Source organism: Topomyia yanbarensis, chromosome 3 (genome assembly GCF_030247195.1).
Source record: "Topomyia yanbarensis strain Yona2022 chromosome 3, ASM3024719v1, whole genome shotgun sequence".
In the NCBI taxonomy this organism is placed as follows: domain Eukaryota; kingdom Metazoa; phylum Arthropoda; class Insecta; order Diptera; family Culicidae; genus Topomyia; species Topomyia yanbarensis.
The window spans coordinates 330,927,473-330,952,526 of record NC_080672.1 but is presented as its reverse complement, the minus strand read 5'-3'; the positions used below and the strand labels follow the sequence as shown (position 1 = coordinate 330,952,526).

Here is a 25,054-nt window from a genome sequence, read left to right as displayed (position 1 = left end):
GTAGAAAAAAACGTCGCTTAAACAAGACGATATTCATGCAAATCACAAATGATCTTACCCGTATAACCAGGTACATAGGTTCGCTTGTCCAACGAGTTCGTCACGTGAGCTATAGGAGTTTCGTTGTCGAACTCGTGTCCTCCCACGGACCGTGGCAGGGTCAGTACTCCACTACTGGATGCCCCTCCATCTACCGAACCAGGTGTCGTACTGTGATTACTTTTATCCATATTTTTCAGCTCCATTTGGTCGTGATGTATCCACAAATCGGGTGGTTTGATAATGCCAGCATTATTCTTCTGATAGCTTTTCTTTGCATGCTCCGGTGTCCCTTCCGGCTTCTTTCGACAAAGAAGAATCACTACTGCGACTGCAATCACTGCCGTCAGAATGGAAAATCCAACTATCACGTACACCATCTCTGGCGAAATGGATTTTGGCATGGACAGATTTTCGCTGGAATCGACTTCGGCCCCGGTCGTTTGGGAAACCATTGCCGAGAAAAGACCATACCCCTTGGTGTTACGTGTTTGAACCTTAAAATAGTACATTGTGTGGGCCTCCAAACCGGTAATTTCCGTACTGGTTTTATCTCCGACGACCGCCTCAGCATTCCAGTCGCGATCCCGTTTATTAGGATCAGTTGTGTAGAGTACCACGTATCCAGTGATCGGGCTGTTACTATGTCGGGGTGGTTGCCATTGTAGAATAGCGGTCAGCGGGTTGCGATCGTCATACGACACGGTCAAATCACGTGGAGGTGATACCGGTGATGCTTGATGCGTGGAATTAATCACGGACATCGACCAGGCGGATTGACGGTGGCCTTTCACTACTTTCACCGCAAATTCGTACTGCGTGCTGGGTCGAAGATCACCGATCATACAGTTCAAGTCGGTTGTGTTGTAGTACCTGAATCGCGTTGATGCAGTGGGAGTATACTTCACTACGTAGTGTCTATTATCGGTCACATGTTGACTTTTGCTTAATGTTGTATCGGTCCAGTATACTACGATGGATGTTCCCGACATCGGAATGGCTCTCAACCCAACCGGTACTTCCAGCGGAGTTGGCGCTTCAATGGGGGAATCTTCCCTCGTACGCACCGTATCATAAATGGGAGGACCATCGCCCATGTTATTCCTAGCGCGAAGGGATATCACATACTCGGTATTCGGTTCCAGATTTCGAACTTCAAAAGTCCGTATATGCTCCTCCACGTCGGTTGTGTCCTCATCCGGAATACCTTTACCCCAACCGAGGATATAATTCCGCACTTTTATCTCCTGGTGGATTGGGGGAGCCCACAGCACGGTGATGCTGTCCGCACCCGGACGAGCTGAAAAATAAATCAATAATTAAATTACGGCTAAAAGCATAAAAATAGCTTATTTTATAATCAGTCCACTGTCTGTATCTACTTCTGCCCGAGTCAGACATTACAAGCAGCATATATAACGAGTTTAAGAAAAAATAACCCAAATTTAGTTGTACATCAGTTGTAGAAAAGTATCGAAGTATTTTTACAAATGGTCGGTGTTAAGTCAGACCGGACTAAGTGTCAAAATATTGATATCGAGAAAAACGAGTTTAAAGTTTCAATCGCAGCATCCTTTACATTATGATTGGAAATTTATTTTTGCCATAATTCTTGTTTATTGTTACATATTTCAAATCTGGCAAAAGTCGAATGTAGCTGACGATATTCTTTATCCAGAGCTATCATTATCTCATTTTTTGATGTTTTGCGACTTAGTCCGGTCTGACTTAACACCGACCAAATCATGTGTTGATGCTAGTAGACCACAAAGAAGTTTGTTGCTGCTTATCGAATTATACAAAATGATTTTGTTACCATAAAAGATTTTTTTCCATTTAACAACACCGAATCTAAACGATTCGTAGTAGGTGGAGTCTATAAGGTTGGACACTGTTAGTTCAAAGTATTTTAATACTACAGCGGATAGCAGCTGTCATTGCTTGTTTGCAATAAATATCACAAGTAGAACAAAATACTTGTAAACTTGTTAAATACTTTCCGACACTTTCATAAAACAAATTTGCTACAATGAGAATGCGTCAACGGTGCATATTTTGTCGTAGTTTTACTTCTATCAACGAATCAGCCACAATGAGAAAACGGCCATGGTGTCACTCCTGTCATTCGCTATGAAGATATACAGACTTTGACAGTAGTCAACATATGATGGGCCTAGCCGCTTCTAGGCCCATGTCGCCCGTGCAATAGCATTGGGTTGTTTTGATTTGAGCAAAGGCAAATGTTGGCTAGGACAAAATGGCTTCCTAGCAGAGGGCTGGTTTTTATAGATTGTTGCGCCATATTCGAATTGCATATTATTAGGCACACCCCAAAATTGCGTCATTAGCCTGGCGCGCTCCAATGTACTGGATTATAAGATGTGGCAATGCTATTGCTCTCTCGCTCGCAAAATATATTGAAGATAGACCACCATCGTGAAAGGTCTTATATACATAGGAGAACCCGGGGCAATTCGAACCTATCTTATCAAATCGCCTTTTTAGGTGAATTGGTTTGAAACCTCAGCTACACTTTGAATCCATGAAAAATTTATTTGCACCACTCCATGGCAGCACTAGGCGACGATTTGCAAACTCTACGTTTTTCCATCCATTTACAATGTATGGGTAATTCGGACCCATCCTACGGGGCAATTCAGACTGTCATTTTTTTATTTTTTTGCAATGGAATTATCTTTAGCTATAAAATTGAAGAAGCTCCTTAAGAAGCAAAATAATAATCGCGTTACAAATTTAATTTGGGTAGTCACATCTGTCGATTGGCGCATCATGTATTTTCTTTGATGTGGCTTGGTAATCGTGTGCACCGATGCAAGCCGCTGAACGGTGGTTGATGGGATTGACGGCTAGAATAGGCCCGCAAGTACAGACACTTTATACACAGACTAGCGAAGTGTCAAAAATTGCAGCCAACCGGACTGTCAAAAAGTGCAGCAAAACGAGCATGAGGGTTTTGAGAGGGGAAGCACAAGAGGAAGCTCATGCAAAGCTTCCCAGTCAAAAAGGGCAAGTTGCTGGCTAGCGGGGGGCTATTTGCCAACTCGGATGCGCTAATTGCCCTACAATTTGCCAGCAATTTGCTGGCAATGAGGTGGCTTTTTTAATGCTACATTTGGGCGATTTGCCGGCGTCATTTTTTTGCCGCTCTACCCGCCCTTAAATCGCCCCCAAATCGCCCTGGGAACGCGCCATTTAATCGCCCTAATTGCCTGATATGAAAATTAAAAATAATAATTATTTTCGGATTCATTATCTACTTGCATAAATTTATCAGTACACCACCAAACTATAGGATGAATCGAAGGTGAAATTCGTGTTGCACACTAAAACTTACCACAATCTGACTTTTATTTAGACTTTGGGTCAGAGATCTTGTTCCACTATACTTACACACGATTCCATAATTTCCCACATTCGTTGGCTAAGTTAGGTGCACTAGACAAACAAAATATAAGCGAGAACACACCAATTGTTCAAAAAACAATTTTAAGCTTAAGCCAAACATGAACCGCCATATTTGAAAAACGCAAAAACAACCAAGTCTTTTTCAGCCGCCAGAAAATTCGTCTAAGTGTTGAAATTGCCTTTAAATCGCATTCGCAAATTGCATTTGTTCCTAGGAGCAATTAGCACAGGCGAGTTGAGTTAAACGTCAAACTGTTTAAATCGCCTGACCATGTTCGTCCGCATTTTTTTTGACCGGGATAAAGTGTCTGTACCCGCAAGCTAATTTCACACAAAAGTGGTGGGCGTCTCGAAAATATCTGTGTTTTCAACTAAACAAAAATCATTCCATAAAATAGAAGTCTCGAGCTTTCCAAAATACTTACCTGTTATTTTTTCACTTTTATTTGTTGCTTTAATCATGGTCTTACCATCATAATGATTTTTGTTTTGTGGAGGTCAAAAAAATGAAACACGTATTTCCTTTCCAAAGAAAAACTGCAGAATAAGATTATACTGTCAAAATTAATGTCTCATAATGGCTCTTCTACGAATATGTACGACGGTCAGAAAGTCTTACGATTTGCTAAGAAATCGAGGGTTACGCCCACGGTCGTACCAAAACCCGGGTTCCTCTAACAATTAACAAAAAAGTGGTTCATCTATCCCCACTCCCCCTATATTTTCATCCATTTTTTATTTTATTTAGGGGACGCGTTGAAAACACTATCGTAAATTTACAATAAATCTAGATGCGCTGGTACGAAACCTGGCCAAAATTATTTACTGCTTATACTGCTATTATTATGCCTTAATATGAACTAGAAATAGACAATAACTAGTTTTTGGAACAATTTGGCATCTATTCACCTACCAGAGTGCAGAAGTCGATTTTCTATATCCATTCGAATACATACTTGTAATTTCGAGGTGATCTGTGTGAATATATCCATTTGATTTTACAGTTGCCTAGACAGAGGATCAATTGGAAAGAGATAATGCAATACTTTCAAATCACTTCGAATTTGAGGATCGGACAAGATCGGATGAGTTTGAATGTTTTTTTGAATTTGCAAATTCAACAAAAGTCCGAAATGACGATATGGCTACGTATATTGTAAAGACAGACGTGAATTAAAATAAAATTTTATTTTTAAATGCAGCTATTATTGTAAATTCATGGTTGAGGTGCGATCTTTGTGGTACAATTATTTTCAGCAATTGTGAAAAGCGTACTAAATGAATCTGGCAACGATGAACGCTTGTTGTCTTTAAATAATAGTGGAGAAAATTAGGAAGACCAATAAACCTATTGTTGTCTTCTTTCAGGGTGAAACTGAACAGAACAATAGGTCCAACGAGACCGTCTATTTGGGACCCTTGATTTCAACCTACTGTTTCTTTCACATATCGAAAAGATTTAGCAAAAGCTCTCGAAATTAATAAAAATCCCAATAGATAATAAATCGGCAATCTAAGCTGAACATTACAAACTAGCGGTGTATAAAGTCATACTCTCAGTGCTATCCCATGCATCACAAGTTTGGGAAAATTGCGCCCGAACTTACAAAAAAAGTTACAGATAATATGGCGCACTTCCCACTAACCTGGACTCCGTACTTTAAACGTGCGCGTGATCTCAAAACTGCGAGCTGGTAAAATGTAGGGGAATTGTGGGAAAAACCGACACTGTGGGTAAAACCGACACCCCACAACTTTTCCTAGAAATCAAATTTTTATTCGTTTCATAATGATACATTATTATTAGTACGTTTAGTACACATAGTGCTTCCTCTTCTAGTGCGCCGAATGTCATAAAAATAAACAAAACTTACGACAGCAGCGTTCATACTCGTCTGGATGTTAAATTTAGTTGGTAGATTTTAAGGTTTTAACCGAACAAAAGCTTTTCAAATCACCACATTTTTCAGTACCTATCATTATCGGCCGTTCCTTTGAAGAACTAGATGCATTGAAGACGAGTTTGAGAAATTCAATATTTTTAATTGCTTTTATAAAAAAAATGTGCGCTGTTGGGGTAAAACCGACATGCTGTTAAGATGGTTGTGTATACTTGCGATTCATTTCAAAATACTGGGAATCTTTGTGACACTTCAATTAGCCTATTAGAACACTATAGTATTAGCAGAAATACACAGAAATACTTCTATTGTGTTGATTTCTTGTAAGTCTCTTTAAAAATCAAAAATTGGAATTTTTGCTTATCTGATTCTATCGAAGCTTTTGCTATTTCTGCAAAAAGCTCATCAAACCGAATTTCTAGTATTCTCTTGGTTTGTCATAGACGAACTTTATCACAATGAGACAATGATATTATGTATACCCCAATAGATCGTTGATGATCAGAGTCCGAAAAATCAAATCTGAAAAAGATAGTTTTACTAAGAAGTGTGTGTCACTTATAAGTGAATGAGTCCAATTAGCAGAACGTAGAACGCTTCCAAATCTTCTCTTACGAAATAAAATGACACTGGAGGTTGCAATGATGTGCGCAAGGATTATTTGGAAATACTCATATCAATAAATAATCCTATAGCATAAAATACTCTTATTTATAGTACTACGCTTTCGAACTTTCTTCCCCTCACTACATGATGAAGCAATAAAAAGCACATATTTGCATCATACATACTCACACTTTATTAATCACGCATATATCTCATTTTTAAATAAAGATAAAGATTTTAATAAAGTGGAGAGAAAATAAATTAAAGGGAGTGTCGAGCTTACCCCTATGGGATGTCGGTTTTACCCGCAGTGCCTACAAAACGTCACTTTGTTTTCCAAGTTTTACAACCAATAATTTTTAATGAAATTAATTTTTTGAAGCGCTGAAAAAATTAAGTCTTGTTAAGAATTTTCTGCAGAAGAATTTTGCAACTTAGAAAAAGTGTTAAGCTTAAGGTGTCGGTATTAACCATAATTCCCCTATTTCAAATGATAGAGATGATACTTTTAAAGACACCACTAAGCGTGCAATTCATACACATGCTTAAAAAAGATTTCTTAAACCTTAAACCTTAAAAATGACAGTATAATAAAAAAAAGACGGAAGTACTACGTCAAAAAAGTAAAATTTTAGGCGCTCGGTAAAGTTTGGTAGGGTGACGAGTCCATTTTCGCCATGTTTCTATTATCACGCTACCCATTTGAAACCGTTGGTTAGAGCAGTATCTGCCATCTTTGTTCAACGCATTGAGTCAAATGGTAGCGCAACAATAGGGGCACTCCATTCGAGTTTTTGTTGCGCTCAAACACGAGAATTTCACTGTTTTCAGCGCACTTGTGTAATTATCTTGGTTCTTAACAACGAAGCAAAGCTGTTGATGTCAATTTTTACGCAGTCCGTTGATTGTAGGCCAAGAAATTCATGAATTAGTGAGACACCCTGCTTAGTATGGTGAAAATAGCCACTTTGCCCTATGTACTTCTGAAAAGATATAAACCGAATGCTACGTCAGGCCAAATTTAACAACCTTCTCACCCGGGGCTTTGGGTCAGTGACGAAGCGCGTTTCGTTTGACCGTGAACTCCAGAAGGAATAAGTCAATCCATCCCAATTCTTATTTTGTTACGATAAGAGTCCCCTCGCGGGGCTGCCAAAAATTGCCATAGCGGACGGTATTTCACGTCCTCAAGGCGGGGTATTGGTATTAGTTTTCAACTAGCAATAATCGCACCTCGGTTGTACCTCATTGGTTACGATATCGCCACTGCGCAAAGCTAACGAGTCAACGGACGCCGAGCCCTGTACTGTTCGGTGCGACGTTCTACACTAGCGATACGTAACGTTGATGCGAGATGAATTTTGCCCCCCTATGCTCATCACGCTGCGGGTAGAATACTTTTGTCTTCCCTTTTTGTGTTAGCTTAACGGCGACGATCGCGACGACAGCTAGGGTTGCCACCCCTCCGGGTTTGACCCGGAGACTCCAGTTTTCTAAAGCAATCTCAGGGCCTCCGGCTTTTACATAATTTTATTCGGGTTTGGTGGGAAGAAGCATCAATTTTATTCTTTTATTCTTTACAAAATATTTAAAAAGTCTAAGTTACCTATTACTCTGGTTCAGATTTACTTTGCCCGACTAACCCTTCGTTTCAAGATGACGAAGATAAGTTAACCAAATATTTCTGATTTCTTTCACAAAGAAATGAAAATAAAAAACGAAGCAAATTTACTACAAATTAAGGAAAGTAATATTTCAATACATGCTACAATACATACTAAGTCGCTCAAAATAGTGTAAAAAAGTTATTTTTCTGAAATTTTACCAAATTAATTCGCTATTAGTGGTGCTTATCACCAGCTGCACCAAGGTATGGCGGATTTGTTCTGATCCAACTGGATAGGTCAACATCAAACAAGTTCTTCCGGTATTGTTGTTACTCCTGCAGTGATCCTTAACTGTTGGCTAGGGAGGTGAGGTTTGCCCCTTTGGTGCAACCTCTGGTGATGAATAACAGACACCACATAGTGCTTCTTTTCCTATGTGATGCCACTACCCTGCCTCCTTTGCTCGCCTTTTCCTGTTATTTGTGGAGGAGAGCAATGTTCGTTCGACTTGTCCTCCCCAGTGAGAGCAGCAGATGCTTTTGTATTCGTGGCATTTTGTCGGGGAAGTTAAATACTACACCAGATTAGATTACAGCTTTACTTTAACGTAGTAATAAAAAGTGATTAAGGTGCTCTAAAATGCCGAGCAATCGTTTTGATTCCAATTTCTGTTTAGTTCCACTGAAAATCCACCACCCCCAGGTCAGTGAAAATCTCCGGGTCAAAGCCTCTCAAAAGGTGGCAACCCTAACGACAGCGGTCTTCGGCAGTGCTGCCATTTCAACGGAGTAGTGTAATAGAAAAATGGAATTAAAAAATGATAATTTTGCCTATTGATATTCTCGGTTTTGACTTAGCACTACACCGATCATTCAAAGCTCGGAGTATTATTTTGCTTTCGTCGCAAAAATAGATCAATAGATACTTTAGTTTTTCTAATGGCCTAACGAAATAAAAAATAGAAAAAAAAATATTTGGCCAAGAATTTGATCTGGTTACTCCTCTGCGCGACAGTGAAATATAAGCATTTAGGAGCAAAATTTTTTCTTCCAAATGTTCAATAATATCATGCCAAAATAACATCGTATTATTCCAACCCCGACAATAATACAAACATAATTGAACTTCATTTGAAAGTAGGTGGCGAAATTCATTTGTATAACGTACTGTACATTCTACGTTCTCATGACAATTGAGCTCCGCCTTGGGGCTTTTCTGACGATGGAACAGTTAAGAAAATGTTCATCTAGCTGGATCATTACACGTGATTTGGTTCTATTACTAGTTGAAAACATCTTTTGCACAACAAAATTTGTTATACAATCTTCACATTTGCACTGATATCACGTGATATGCGGATTGACTTGATATCCGAAAATATTAGGTGAGATATTACCAGAGGTTAAAATATTCGCTCATTCTCACGACAAGCAGTTCATCGAACAGCTTTTTCATCCCACGGACCCAACTTTTCACCTTTCAAGAAAATGCGAGAATTAGCTGAAAATGCAGTATGGAAGCGTGATAATTTCGCAGCTTCGAATTAAGTTCAAGAAAAACCATTAATATATTACATTATAGAATTTATTTTCCCACATCATTGCAGTATTTTCATTCTAAGGAACTGTATCTACTCATTTTTGTGATTTTTTGCGCAACCATTAGTTATTCGGCAGTTTTACATTAGGCGCGAAAATATCATCTCATATTATACCGCGAAAAAATGAGATCCAATGCTCTCTTGTCGAGAAAAGTTGGAGAGCAAACAATGTTCCATCGTATGTTTGCTTTTTTATTGCTGGTCAAAGTAGGTTATTCTATTCACAATTGGGAAATTTGTAAACTCTGCATATTACTTAATAATTCATACACCTCGAATGTCATCTCATATCATATCCCGGATATCACACAAGCATGTGATATCCGGGATATCATGAGCGAAATCATGTTAACTTGTTCAAAGCAGCGACTGCCACGCGACATTGAACGTACTCATTTGCGAAATGTCATTTTGATAATTAAGAAAGTCGCAGAAGATCCACTTTCGCATTAATACAAAAACAAACATTTATGAATGAAGATGGCGTGTGAAGGGGTTACGTTACATGCCTTTTTATTTTTCAAGGAATCAATTTTTTTTATAACTGAATTGTTGTTTGGCAGGATGGAGTGACAATTTGAAGATTATTTAGTATATTATACTGACGGTTCTTTGTTGGAGGGCCGAGCCAGTGCTGGAGTCTTTTGTCGTGAAATGAGATAAAACCAGTCTCATTCGCTTGGTAGTTACTGTACCGTATTCCAAGGAGAAATCTGTGTGGCGTACAAACGGCACTTCAACAGGGAATTTTCGGTAAAAGAATCGATTATTGCTCTGACAGTCAGGCTACCCTGAAAACACTTAGTTCGACAGATTCGAGATCGAAATTAGTAATCGAATGTCGAACTTAACTGCCCTTGTATGCAAAAGTGACGTTAGCGCCACTTTGGTCAAATTTCATTTTTTCATATTTCTGAATTCTTCTCAAATTGTCTTTAAAAAATTATGCAAAATGGCCTTTAAAACGAGAAAAACAAAGTGACGTAGACGCCATTTTTACCAAAGTGACGTAGATGCCATTTTTACCAAAGTGACGTACCGGTGCAATATAGTATTGAAGGTATATTTAACAAGGCAAAACAATTTATTCTTAAGCTGTTGTATCATAAGTAATGTTGGGAGCTAGATAAGCACCATTTTGTGATGAAAATGGTTAGGGTGGTGTTATATTTATGCTAGGGTGGTATTCAAATTAGTTCTTTTAGCACGATAAATTTTTTTTTAACTATTTATATTTTATAAAGAAGTCTCCTGTGCAAGTTCGAATGCTTCTTTAAAGCAGCAAGCTTAGTCTTTTTCAACATGTATTTTTCATACCACAATAATGTACGAATGTATCTTTGTGAAAACTTTTGTTCAAAACTTTGACCGCTGTTGTTCTATATTTCATCATTGTAGTGCGCAATTGGTACCCAACCAATTAATTTCAAAACCAATTCCAACCAAAACACCTGCAAATGAAATGGAATTTGTTCAGGTCTCATAAACCGTGAGTTGAACTGTTCACATATCCGGCTCCAAATGTATACGAAAATTTCATGGGGTCAGTCCGAGGCAATGTTAAGCCAGTTTCATTAATTTTTCAAAGTATAACATGAAAACTGGTATTAATATAACATGAACTTTAATAAATTGTATATATAAAGGCTCTAAACTAATTTTGAAACCATCTGAGAGACTTTGTGGATTCAAAATGAGTAACCCATACCTGTGAAACGTTTGTACCTGAATACACCTGTTATTCGACACGCTTGATCCACTAAAAATGCAATCAACTCCAGAATAACCGTGTACTAGGAAGACTTCAAATGTGCTTGAATAGTTGATAGACAACCTATATGATGTATTTTGATGTGCCGTGTAACAGGAATATTCACTAAAAATTACCAAAGAAGCGGGAAACCGGAATTACCGGGATCAGTCGTTAAGTGGAACACTGTATCCAAATGTCTTCAAATATGATTGTATTTTTCACAGATCACAGAATTTGATGTGCCGCATGACAGAAATAATTACTAGAATTGTTTGGTCCGTACTTCCATATTACAAAATTGTTAATAAAGTGTCCCTATTTGGCATTGAATTTGCATTGTCCATAAATTATAGAGTTGATATTATTTGATCTGTCGCATGACAGAAATGTTTAACAAAAACTTTTCATCCCGCATGACTTTACATGTGATAGCATTGTTCGTAGAAAACCGAGCTGGTGCACCTTGATGTGCCGCGTAACAGGAATATTCACTTAAAAATGTGTCCGTTGAAAACTAAGAGAAGAGACGACAACAGGCTTCTTGCTCTTCTTAATTATCTCTACTACACTCAGCTAAAAAGGAACATACAATTCATATTATAAATCCTTTAACTTATTCTGAGTTGCAATCGCATTATATTTATGTGATTCACTTGAAAATGAAGTGAAGACACTGTGAATTTAATCAATTTGTACCATAACTTCTACGTGATTATCATATACATTCGAAAACGTTAACTTTCGGCAAGTATTTTTTTTGTTATGTGATTTTCCAGTGTGCAAAAAACGAACTAAGATGGCGGAAGCAAGTCGAGCGTTTGATGTTCTGTTGGCAGATTTAGGTTTCTCGGACAACTTACTGGATGTATTTTCACGTAACTATTTTAGCTATTCATTATTACTATTAATAAATACATTAATGTTTTTTTTCAGAATGTGGTCTTAATCTTCACCGATTGTGCACAGTTTCATTCGAGGATTTGAAGGAGCATTTAAAACCGACAGCGGCAGGTGGAACAAAGTGGAAATACGGAGTTCTCTACGATATGATCGATACCTGGCGGGAGCGAAATGTAAATATTGAAATATTTAACAGAAACATCCATGGTAACATTTATTTGGTTATTTTCAGCAATTAATTATTTCGTCGTTTTTGAACGCTTCATTAGCTGCAGAAGAAGTTGGTAAAACCGTCTGTAAAGAAGAGCTTGTCATTACGGATGCAACGGAGCACGGAAGCTCGCGATCGACGCTGTTGATTCAAGAGGAAGCGGACGTTCCGATCGAATTAGAGGCTGAGGAAATTCAAGAAGTCGAAAACCCACTTGTCGAACTCAATCGCAGCTTATCGCAGGATAATGATACCGATTCGCTAGATACAACTGAAGACGTGCCACTACTTGAACAGTTCCCAATCGCCGAAGAGGACGAGGAGGATATCGGTTTAGAAGATTGCAATGAGCCAGAAAGGAATCCATACACCACGGAAGACCCAGCAGTTCCACTAACTCCCTCAGTACTATTGTTCCTTTTAAACAGTACTGAAGAAGGAAAAGAGATCGTAGCAAGAGCTAAAGACGGAGAGCTTTCCGAGCCTAAGCAGTTACAACTTGCTGGTGTAATCGCTCGCTTTCATTTGAACCGATACAAGATCACGCGTAAAGAACATTTGGAAAATTACTGCCGTGTAATTACAACTCTTTTTTCGCACGAAGAAACTGTAATTATAAATTTGAACTCTACAGAACAATCATTAAAATTTTATGGTTATATTTTTCAGGAAAACTATTACATTCCTAGAGGTGGCGATCGCAAAAATTTTGGAGGTAAAGTTGCTAATAAAATTAGCAACTTAAAGCAAAAAAAGCGAAAGTCGGATGCGAAAGAACAAGAACACTTGAATAAAATTAAGGCCACAGGAAAAATTGATTCGCTGCTAGACCCAGAATCACAAGCAGCAAATGCATGGTTGAAATTAAATACGGAACCATGGTCAACGGTACTCGAAATGTGGTCAAAAAGCTTCAATTGTCGTAAACAGTACCTCATGAACAAAATCCAAACTAAGCAGCTTCTTGCATTGTTCGAGCACTATAAATCGAAACATGGGTATCAACTTTTGGATATTGATTTTAATCTCAAAGGCATTGGTTCAACGAACGGGTCGGAAAAATTGGAAAGCTTGAAGGCGGGTTTAATTACGTACATCTCAAAAAAAGGTCTGGACCCATCGGTAGACGGATTTATATCTCTATTGATCGACAGCAACGCATCTGACGGTAATCATATTGAAAAGAGTAATATTGTCAATATTGCGCATAACGCTAAAAATTAAAAACTAATAAATGCAAAATAATTTAATTCAAACTTTTCTTTTGCAGATTCCAAATTATGTGCGCTTTTGCTTGGACTTCACACGGTTCTGTCACCGATAGCGGCAGGATTGCATTTTAAACCCACCATTGTAGTTGCACAAGACGATACTATTTTATTCGTGGAGTCGGTTGAAGATATTCGTTCGAAAATTCAAGCTGTATATGCATCTTATGCAGAACGCCACTTACCGGTTGCACCAAAACTTGTGTTTTTAGGTTCGGGCTACAAACAGGTCACTGGTAGATTTTTTGTATGCTACGACGACGTTATTTTGTATGAGCTACCCTCAGCATCAAGAGCACTGGATGTTTTGGTAAAGCTAACAGCTGTATTCGATCTGCCATATGCAAAGCTTTCAAAACTTCTTTGGCATTTTTTGAGTTCTTATGTATACGGAATAGAGAAACGAGAAACATATGCCAACATCAGCAAATTAACAGCATATTTGAATAATTTGGGGACAAAATGTTAATTCATTGTATGTTACCAGATTGCGTCGCTAGTTTTACCGGTTGCGAGCCATATTTGGACCATCTAAAGAATTTCCATCGAACGCCAGTATCTTACAAATATGTGTGTACAATGCCACGTTGTCCTCAAATATTTTCCAAATTTTATCCTTTTAAAAAACACATTTCAAACCATCCGGAACTCCGTCTAAATGTTCATGTTCCGTATGCTAAAATTATCAACCAAATCCCCGAAACCATTGGCGAATCGTTCCAGGCGCGAAGAAAGAAGTTGAGGGTAGATAACGTTAGCGAAGGTCGTCAAATTACAAAGAATAGTCCAATCTTGCACCACACTCACGCATTTGAACCAGCAGCTGCAGCATTAACTTTAAATTTACATGCAAGAAATAATATTACTAGATCTAATGTGTATGATATTCAAGCTGAAATCAGTCGATTGTTGAATGAAATAGCAGAGAAAATTGATAGCCTGAACATGACATGCTCTGATATAGACAGTCTCTTTAAATTCAAAAGTTATGTTGCTCAGATGAAGCAGTTATTTAACTCGATTAACTCCGATCATAAACTTTTTAATTATCTTAAAGAACAACATTGTTTCCAAATACCTTCGATCATTGCAATAGAGAAAAATCTAATCGTCCGTAGGGATATACTGGATGTCGATAATGAGTTGATTTCCGATCCTGACAAAAGCTTCCTAGTATTAATGGCTATTGAATTACAAATCAAATCGTTTTTCGAATGCAAAGATATTCTTAAACGTACACTGCAAAATATGCAAAAACTGGAAAAATCATCTAAGATAATTAATTTTGTAAATGGTTCTATATGGAAAGATATTAAAAACAAATATCAAAATGAGATAAGCATACCAGTATGGCTATACGCCGACGAGTATGAAATCAACGATACCCAAAGCTCTCACAACAACCGACATTCAATATGCGGTATTTATTATTCATTCCCAACTATACCAGAAGAATTCTCTGCCAAGCTGCACAATATTTTTGTAGCAGGAATGTTAAAAAAAGCCGACATCAAAGTTGTCGGAATAAACAAGTTAATGGCACCACTTATCGATAAATTTAAAACTATGGAAGAAGTTGGAATAGAGTTGACTGTCGACGGTGAATTAGTAAAAATCAGGATAATTTTATGCTTATTCCAGGGTGATAATTTGGGGGTTCACTCGATGTTGCTCTTTTCTGGTGGATTCTCTGCATCATATTATTGCCGGTTTTGCCGACGTCCAAAAGAATTACTACAGAAAGATTGTAGAGAGCATGCAGACTGTTGTCGTCGAATTCAAGACTACAATGAAGATGTAGAAATCAACAGTCGAAGTGATACTGGAATTTCAGGAAAATCAATTTTTAATCAATTACCATCCTTTCATGTTATTACCAATAAAAGCGTTGACGGTATGCATGACTTGTTCTCATCGGGTATTTGTAAGCATGGCTTTGTTGAAATCTTAAACTATTGTATTTATGAAAAGAAATACTTCACACTTGCTGAATTTAATACTCGTAGGGAATACGTTAGTAGAACTTGTTTGGATAGTGACCTGAAAAGAATGCCAGATACAGGGTGGCCAGACCTACCGATTTATCGGTAGTCCTACCGATTTTGGTCTTCCCTACCGATTCACAGACGACCAAGGTAAAACTACCGATATTTTGTTATCCCTACCGAAAACTACCGATTTTTATTGATTTTGGACACATCCTACTCAACATTCATTTTTTGGGTTGTATTTGGTCTGAGATCTGTGTTTTCAGTATTTTACAATTCTATGTCAACACTACGTTTTTGGGAGAACAACCCGACCTACCGATAACTACCGATAAACTTTTAGTGACCCTACCGATATTGAGGAATTCTATCTGGCCACCCTGGCCAGATATTACAGAGTCTTACTTTAGTAAAGAGAGGCGCAAGTCTGTACACCTACGGATGACGTCTAATGAGATGCGCGTTTTCAATCACTATTTCACATTTGTTTGTGGACAATATGTCCCAGAGGATGACGACGTATGGCAATATTGCATTACATTGATAAAACTGGTCGATATGTGCCTAAAAAGAAGCTATTCATTCGATGAAATCCACGTTTTACGGAAACTCATTGAAACACTTCATTTATTGTATCAACAGCTGTTTCGAAAAGACCTCAAGCCGAAGCACCACTTTTTAGTTCATTATCCTTCTGTAATTTTGAATTCTGGTCCAATAGAAAAGATGATGTGCTTCAGAAATGAGGCTAAGCATCGGTCATTCAAACAGTACGCCCATATCATGGCATCGCGCAAAAATATTTGTTACACTCTTGGCATAAAAGCCGCATTACAATTTGCACAAGATGTTTTGACAGAATGCTTTTTCCAGCCTGATGCCCACAACGATTGCTATTGTGCCGATATACGGTTGCGAAGTTATTTTTCGAAACTACTACAACCCTTGAATATAAGATCGAATTTTGAATTTTTATTAACAAACAATATGATCTACAAAGGAACTGCTTACAAAGCGGGTAGTTTTATATCGTTATTAGAAAATGGAAAAATGTATTTATATCAAATGTTAGAATTTTTTATATTTGAAACGAATGTTTATCTAGTTGTAGAACAGTGGAAAGTAGGTCGTTATATTACCCATTATTTAGCATACGAAGCTTTAAACAGCGAGAATCTGGTTGACATACTTAAAATCACTTTGTTCGATAGCCCACCGATAACACTTCATTGTATAAATAAACGTTTTCTTTTCCGTGCTAAGAATAATTTTAGTGTAGACATTTAAATGTTTTGTATTAAAAATATAACATGAATACTGATTTTTAATTAATTTAGAGAGAATTCAGATGATGTTTACATCAATAAAGTTTACCGGAATATCACGTTGAATTTATATAATGTTTCATTTTAGCGAAACATTTGAAAATTATAAGAGACCACATGATTTTAACAATATAAAATTTATAGGAAAATCATGTAAAGTACCACATTGAATTTATGTGATAGATCACTTGACTTTTATTATGGTTACCGTTCTCCTTTCACTTGGATATTACATAAAATACATTGGATATGTTATATGGAAAAAAATCATATACTATTTCACATGGATAGTATGTGCTAATTTTTTTGAGTGATAGGCCCTGCCGTAAATCTTACGACAGAAAGCGTTCCTTGTTGCCAGATTCCTTTTGCATGTTTTTTACAATTGCTGAAAATAATTGTACCTCAAAGCTCGCACTTCAACCATGAATTTACAATGCTAGCTGCATTTAAAAATTTAATGTAATTATTATTTATGTCTCTATTAACAATACACGTAGCTATATCGTCATTCAGGACTTTTATTCAATCGGCATGAAATGTTGATGTGTATGAGAAGCAGCCATAATAGATTCAGCAGCACTGTTTTCTATCCCGTTTGTAAATATAATGAACGTTCATCGCTGGCAAAACGACCAATCAGAAGCTGGTTCAATATTGAGGTTATGACTGGATCAAATTAGCTACGCGATTGTCTTCTCTTCTCTTAGGTTGAAAAGGAATCCGGAATCACCGAATGGGCTGTAAAGTTTCTCCGTGTTTCCGGATGACTTTACATGTCTGCAGATCATCGTTAATGTGCCGCATGGCAGGTATCTTCAAGTATAAATGTTTCACAAACATGGGTAGCGCATTCCATATTCACTAGGACTTCCAGCCCAAAACTGCTTCCACGTTGCTTGAAAGAGGCCTACATGATACCAAAATGAAGTTATAGTGTTCAAATGTAGGATAAAATATACAATACATTTTATAATAATGCCTGACTTGCAGTTAAACTTTGGAAAATTAATGAAAATGTACTGAATGGCCCTCGGACATAACCCACGGAACATCCGTATAGATCCAAAACCGACCATCTGACAAGACCACCACATATAGCCTCGGAAACTTGAAGGAAGTAATAATCATTTGCAGATAATTCAGTTGAAACGGTTGATAATATACGACACGTTTTACCCGGTACTTTTGGTTTGTATACATACGTCAGAATTGCATAAAAACAGTGAAATGAAATCGCTATTTTTTTGCAAAAGTAATGTTAACTAAAATTTACAAGGTTTTTGCCAAAAATTGAAAATTTAAGCAATTGGCTATTATCTACGATGGATTGTACACATTTTGTACAGAACAGATAGTTGAAACATTATTCGTGCTTTTGAAAACATCACGAAACACAAAAATTGGTTTCCTGAAAAATATTTCTATTGGCGCTAACGTCAGAATTGCATAAAAGGGCAGTTAAGTCCAAGAACTTAGCATTTCCAACAAAATTAAATCAAACTCGGTTATTTCGTGAACTATTGCTAAATTATGTCAAGTTTGGAATTACATAAGTTACATTCAAAGTGGCGTCAATCGTCCTTCCTTTAACATGACACCCGTATTCATGATGGTTTCCAGTGTTTTGTGGTAACTGGAGGTCGCCACCTCGGATAAAAGAATCGCTTCAATAGAAAATTGTTATTTTATATTAAGTTACACCGCTACTATATGATTCTAGCAGAGAGTTTGTATTTTTCCTGAGGTATCATTCTGAAAGGCAGCTGGCCGATCATGGTAACCCAATATTCACCTCACTTCAAATGGCTCTCGGACCACCTCTCCATGACGGAGGCAACTGTTAACCCTTGTGAAGGCAAGCTAAAATCCTAATATTAAAAGGCAAGCCGGGCCTCTCAGGCCCGTCTAAATTCAAGCTCCTTTTTGCCGTTCTCATATAGAAAGGTTATGGAATCGGTCGAAATTTCGACTTTTTAACCGAGACCCGCAGGGCCAAATCTCTTATACCATTCGACTCAGTTCGTCTAGATCGAAAAATGACTGTATGTGTGTGTGTGTATGTGTGTGTGTATGTGTGTGTGTATGTATGGATGTATGTATGTGGCAAACGATTTTTCTCTGAGGTGGCTGGACCGATTTGTACAAATTTAGTCTCAAATGAAAGGTGCAGCCTTCCCATCGGTCGCTATTGATTTTTTTTATTGATCCGACTTTCGGTTCTGGAGTTACGTGTTGAAGAGTACAATCACACAGCAAATTTCCATAGAAACTGATACAACATGATGTCCAAATGATGCAATATATAATCAAATATGTGCAGCATTACTTAGCTTTGCATGTCTAGATCATTAATGACCCACCACAGGCACTTCGGCCACATTGGCCAGCTATGGCGGTTCTTGATGCCCCGGGGGAACTTACCAAGTTCCTAAGATAATGTCATACCTATTTCTCAGCGAATTCTTTATCGATTTTTACAAATTTCAAATGAAAGGTACAGCATTCCCATTGGCTGCTGTTGAATTTCTAATTGATCCGACTTCCGGTTCCGGAATTACAGGATGATGAGTACGAACACGCAGCAAATCCTGATTTCAGCGTATAAGGCGAAGGATGCAAAAAGGTCAAATTTTTTTTCCAAAAGGTGAGTACTCGGAAGATCACGTCGACTGTCGATTGGTTCTGAGAGCTCCATTTCGTTTGAACACGACCAATAAATGGGTTGCTATTAATTTCTTCTGATGCATAACCGGAGTACATATTCATATTTTTCTGCTTCAGATTCATCGTCGGAAGCAATATCATTCACATCTTCTTCCTCGCTTTGCAAATCAGTTTCGGAATCGTCTACTGTTGAATTTGCTCAAATTTCTTCCGTTATTTCAGATTCTTTGAGACGGTTAAAAACATGGGCATATCGTCTTATAGCCATTTTAATTTTTTGTTGCTTTTAGATTCTACAATTTGAATAATTACGACAACTATAACACAAAGAATAGACAACAAAAATAGATAATAACGACAGAGTTAGGTTATGTTGTATACAAATAATTGTCAAGTAGACCACAGTGGGTGAAATAAAAGTATTTACCCAAAAAATATGACACACGTCATTATCGTATGCTATTTTTACATTTCTTATAAAAGAAATGTATAGAATTCGCTCAAACTTTCAAGATTTTTTCTTATAAGAAAAGGTAAAAAGATAAATATGCTAATATGAAGCTGAACTCATCAAAATGTTTTTTTTTCAGATAAATATTAATGTATAAAACCCGTGGTATTCCTAGTAAATATTGCATGCACACCGGGCCTGCCAGGCCCGGCTTGCCTTTTTGTGCATGTAAAAATTCAAACATAGCTGCGCATCACTCCATAGATGAAAATTTCACAATTCTTTATTTTTGTTATAGATTTCAAAGCTACTTATCAAAATTTCCATGCCCAAGCTTATATTGCATACACATTTTTTTGTAACTAAAAATTGTAACGTGCCGGGCCTCTGAGACCCGGTTGTCTTTTTGAGGGTTAAGAGTAACATGTTAGGTAACGGTAATTCATGAGAAGTGAGGTGATGTGACGATAAAAATAAATATGCATCTTTATAGTAATAAACCAATAGCAATGGAAATGAAAAACTACTGTTTTTTGGAAGGAAAATAATGGATTATTTGTCTATAAGGGAGTCAGCTCGACTACCAAATGCTGATATCATGAACTTGAAACGGTACACCCAACTTTTTAAATAATATTTAAAAAAACTTACTTTTAATCCATCCCGGTTGACCAGGGACCTGCGATTCGTCCAGATCGTTCTCGTACGTCTCGATGTGGTGCCACTCGGTGAATGGACCCGAACCATTAACGGTCATCGCAGCAATTTTGACCTGGTAGGCGGACAGCCGCTCCAGTCCCTTCAATTCCCAGTGTCGTACATTTGCCGGTGTTGTTTCCACTTGTAGAGGTTTTTTGTTCTTTCGGTACCGGATTTTGTAGCCGGTGATCTGTCCGTTACGGTCTTCTACCGGAGGTGGTTGCCAACGAATGGTGATCGAGGTCGAACTAGTTGCTTCCAAAGAAACATTTGACGGTGATTCCGAAGGAATGGACGAATGAGTCTTCACTACTATTTCCTGAGAAGGATCTCCCATTCCGATTTGGTTCCAGGGCATCACGTAGAGCGTATACTCAGTGTAAGGCCTCAGTTCGCTGATGATGATCTCGGTGGATGTGGTGTCTGAATACATTTCGTCTCCGTTGTCAATTTCCGCATAGTATACCCGGTACTTTGATATATCCGCGATTGTGACCAGTGGAGGGTCCCACTGGAGATGGATTTCTTTGTCGCTCAGTGCCTGGCCTCGGATATTCTGCGGTGGACCGGCAACGTTATCCTCCGAGTGAGTTCGTACTTCTAACGTTTGCGATGACTCTCCTGATCCGTGATTGCTATTCCCCACGACACGAAATTGGTAAGTTTTTCCCGGCAAAAGCGACTGAATGTTCACTTCCTGTTCGTCTCGTGATTTTGTGGTGATTTTTCGTTCTCTGTCGATGAAAAGAATAAGTAAAGTAAACGATTTTAAAACTTATGTAACCAGTTCAATCTCACCTATCACTTGTGTGCATCTTATAGTAGACTGAGTACGTAATAACCTCATCTGGATTTTTGACCGGCTCCAACCAGCTAAGCGTGATGAATCTCGGTTTCACGATCTGAGCCTGCAGATCCCGTGGTGGTCCCGGTAGAGGTGCTGCAAATTTGCCACTGCCATCTAGTTCCGAATTCGGGTATTTCCGTGTGACAGCATTAGGATAGTTTGAATTAGAAAAATGTCCAATTTCACCGCCGTCTTCCGTAGACCGCGAACCGGTCAAAGACTGGTAAAGTTTGTTCGGGTCTTCGTTAGGTCGCAAAGAGTAAATTTTTCCCTCCTCTTCTTCATCGTCATGGTCTTCCTCGTGTTCTAAATAGTCATCGTCCGTGTATTCATCGTACTGAAACTTATTCTGGTTGACGTTGGCCTTTTCTTTAGTTTTGGACAACAAACTATCCAACACAACCTTCGACAATTTCGGATCGGAGTGTATCGATTTTTCGTAGGATTTCATTTTAGATTGATTCTGGAGGAACTTTTTTCCCTTCTGTCTTTTCAGTTGTCCTAAGGTCACGTCATGTTATCCGAAACCACCAGTCGGAACGAACAAAATAACAAATTGCGCCAGTAGAACAAACAAAGTCGTTTGCATGCAGGAAATCAAGAATGAACGTGTAACCCATCCGCAATAAAAATCGACAAAAAGAGGCAATAAATCATAATCAACATAATCCGGAGTGCCGTAACGGAACGAAGAGTAACCGAAATCGATAAATCGCGTGGCGAAAAATGAAAGAAGAAAAAAACCAAGAATAAGACAAAGTATTCAATGAAAAGAAGTGTACAAAATAGTTGGTAGACACTGCTATAGTGTACCAAAAAAAATTATATCGGCGCATTGCACCAACTGGCAGTTTGTGGCAGAAAAGAACGATAAATTACCTGGTTCGACGATTTCTAGACGGGCCGCAGCCTGCACGCTACCGGCAGGATTGGTGCCGATGCACTGAAACATCCCCGCGTCGGACCCAATCAGACCGAAGATTTTCAGATTGTGGCTGTTGGCGCGATGAAATAAAAAAACACAAGATTAGTGCTGATGACAATGTTGCAAGGTGTTAATGGCGGCGAACATGTTTGATGGCCTTTTAAAAGTTCGTTGTGAAATAAGCCCATGTCGCTATTTATGCGATTTATTTTAACAGGTTTTTGACGTGGTTTTAAGGTTAAGGAAAAAAATTAAAGATTTTCTTTAAACGGTACGTATGCTCCGTAAGTGATTTGAGTGTAATTTTTATTGTTCATTGAGTTTAGTGTATTGAAGTAATTCACCGAAAGGATGAAATATATGCATTCGCGTTGGTAAATTTTGACTTCTTAACCCTCCGGTAGTCGCGCTAGTGCAATGATTGCACACTACTTTGAAAATCTAGCGAAATCGTCTTAAAGCACCAGCGGCTGATCGTTCAGTGTGCCATAAGCGCGACTTCCGGAGGGTTAAGAAACAAATGCGCCATTTCTGTAGTTCAAAGTTTAATAACTCTTAGGAAAAATACTCACCCTCCAACAATTTGCATGTACTCGTTTGGTGTTATCAAATCCCCGTTTTTCAGCCATTGGATAACCGGTGTCGGTTTCCCGTGGATAGAACATTGCAATTCCAGTTCCTCTTTTTCGTATGCGAGCTTATCCTCTGGGCTGAGAATAAACTTCGGTGGTACCTGAACTTGTACCGTAGCGGAAGCATCCAGTGAATCTTCTGAATTACTGGCCCTACACTGGTAGTCCCCGGCATCTGTATCCTGGATGGAGTTAATCTGTAGCGACCCGGTGCCAATTATTCGAAACCGCGAATCCAAATCATTCATATCGATTTCCTCTCCATTCCGAAGCCATTTGATGGTCGGCTTCGGGTTCCCATTGGAAACACAGTCCAGTATCACGGTATCGCCTTCCCGTACGGTTTGCGGCTGGGGAACTATCACGAACGATGGTGGTGCGAAGCTTTGCGGCTGACCGGCAGTTGATTTGATGTTTAGATTCGATTTGCTACTCAACCTGGAAAATGTTCCCGCAGTGACGTTGCATTGATAGGTCCCCCGATCCTCCGGGATAACTTCGTCGATTTCCAGAGCTCCCGATGGTAGTAGAAGCATTCGTGTGAGATCCATCCGCAAAGGAGATTCGTCCTTGTACCATTCGACATGGTATCCAGCTTCCAGGCTGAACAACAGCGGACTAGACATACATTTGAAGTAGGCTGTCTGGCCCGTGTACAGGTAGATTTCGTGCGAGTCTTGGTTGATCTCGGGAAGGTCTAGAATGGGAAATAATTTAATTTTTTTTATTACGTAAGGAAATGTATACAGAAATGCAGAGCACAGGTGGATAAGAAATCCACCCAGTGCACATAGAGTAAGAGGGTATAATAAACCCTGCTACTATTCCAAAAAAAACCCAAAATTATCTTGAGGGGAACAAACATTTTTGAAAAATCATTTCTTAAAGTTTCATTTTTTCTAATCTAGTAGGCTTCAGATTAAGTCATTAAAAAGGTTTAGCGAAATTCGAGGAAATACAGATGAATCGTATGATTAAAAATAATAACGTTCCTTAACATCAAACACGCTCTTTACGAAAATTGCACTTTTCTAAATTGTGTACAGGATATAAAAAAGTCCTCAATGCACCGAATTAAAATTTATATCGGAATATTAAAGAAACACTTGGCAAGCTCCTGATCGTTCGCTTTTGACAAATATATTTTGCTGATTTTTGGTAACGGCAAAACGAACGAAAAACGTGGGTAAAATATATGAGTGGGTAATGTCAGAGTCATAACCGGAATGAAGTAGAATACACTTCAGCCTGTTAAATCGAATGCATCAATTATTAAACTTCTGAAAGGTTGTATTACAGGTAGAGAAATTTGGATGGCGCTGGAAGTTTGAATTTAATCACCACAAAAATCACAATTTAAGATTTTATGGTTACCGCAACATATTTATTTCATGGACTTGTTGACTTTTCTCGGTGAAAAGTCAACAAGTCCATGAAAAAAATCACAATTATTTGCTAGGGGTCCACGCTCAATATCTGAAATTTAGCAGGGCTTTAAAGAATACGTTGCAAAGTATCTACTGAATAGATTTGAGTTAATTTTTTTATTTTGAAGTTACATTTATAACTTTTAAATTTTAATTTTGAAGATTAGAACAAATAACATTGACCACCTTGAAAAGTCATTGGTTGAATTGATGTTGAAACTGCTGCCGAATAAGACTTCATAAAAAATATTAGACCAATTTCAATATATTTTTTGTTTCAAATATTCCGTAAACATACTGATATGCTTTTCCATGCACGATTTGCAAAAGTTTGTGTTGTTCTATTTTTATAGTCTTTCATATGTCAAAAAATGACGTTGGAATTTAATAAATTGAAAAATCGGTGTAAATTTTACAAAATAAATAGATGTCACAATATTGTTTTAAAACAACCCTTAGTCCTACGCGATGTTCCGCAAGAAAAGGAGTTCTGATTAAGCTAATGAGAATTAACGAAATCGAAACTTGGTTTGGCCTAGCGAACCAATGCAATATGCGCTATGCTACATTTCTCCTTAAAGGAGAAAAATTTGGGTAAAACCTAGGTCCTAACACTAAGGTAGTGTCGGATTCTGATGAAAAGAAGTCGAAATGCAAATTCCATAAATAATTTGATTAAAGGTTTTGTGCTCTTCATGCACAACGATGGTTTTAAACAATTTTCTTCTTAGTGCAGAAAAAATAAATTAGTTATGGAATTTTCGTTTCGACTTCGTCTCATC

At 38.0% G+C, this 25,054-nt stretch overlaps 2 protein-coding genes, 1 long non-coding RNA gene and 1 other non-coding gene across 8 annotated transcripts in view; 1 reads left to right on the top strand and 3 right to left on the bottom strand.

Moving 5' to 3' along the window:
* LOC131693273 (neogenin) overlaps positions 1–25,054 on the bottom strand; it is a 425,258-nt gene that overhangs the window by 2,215 nt on the left and 397,989 nt on the right. Inside the window, exons 3-7 of one of the 2 annotated variants that reach the window (XM_058980983.1) lie at positions 22,786–23,542; positions 22,168–22,283; positions 21,240–21,789; positions 20,394–21,175; positions 59–1,339 (exon numbers count right to left, since the gene is read on the bottom strand). In XM_058980983.1, the coding sequence (XP_058836966.1) occupies positions 59–1,339; positions 20,394–21,175; positions 21,240–21,789; positions 22,168–22,283; positions 22,786–23,542 (3,486 nt within the window). The remainder of the gene's footprint in view (positions 1–58; positions 1,340–20,393; positions 21,176–21,239; positions 21,790–22,167; positions 22,284–22,785; positions 23,543–25,054) is intronic. The other variant, XM_058980984.1, reaches the window with a different exon arrangement.
* Positions 7,110–7,250, bottom strand: LOC131694420 (U4 spliceosomal RNA). Its single transcript, XR_009306513.1, has one exon. It is a non-coding gene; the product is annotated as a U4 spliceosomal RNA (small nuclear RNA).
* LOC131693274 (uncharacterized) lies at positions 12,686–13,951 on the top strand. The gene is made up of 2 exons (XM_058980985.1): positions 12,686–13,211; positions 13,314–13,951. Exons 1-2 carry the CDS (start codon positions 12,941–12,943, stop codon positions 13,778–13,780), a joined length of 738 nt encoding a protein of 245 aa, XP_058836968.1. The 5' UTR covers positions 12,686–12,940; the 3' UTR covers positions 13,781–13,951.
* On the bottom strand, positions 14,396–16,936 carry LOC131693275 (uncharacterized). 4 transcript variants are annotated; one of them, XR_009306194.1, is made up of 4 exons: positions 16,439–16,618; positions 15,733–15,863; positions 15,170–15,351; positions 14,396–15,095 (listed from the first exon to the last, which is right to left on the bottom strand). It is a non-coding gene; the product is annotated as an uncharacterized LOC131693275 (long non-coding RNA). The 4 variants fall into 4 exon arrangements; XR_009306195.1 differs by having other exon boundaries at positions 15,189–15,351; XR_009306196.1 differs by lacking the exon at positions 16,439–16,618 and adding an exon at positions 16,833–16,936 and having other exon boundaries at positions 14,396–15,351.

Bases quoted from the DNA above. Each gene is read 5' to 3' on its own strand.
- LOC131693274 (XM_058980985.1), top strand. From the start codon at position 12,941: ATGTGGTCAAAAAGCTTCAATTGTCGTAAACAGTACCTCATGAACAAA. The intron at 13,212-13,313 runs GTAATCATATTG...TTTCTTTTGCAG, and splicing joins CGACAGCAACGCATCTGACG to ATTCCAAATTATGTGCGCTT.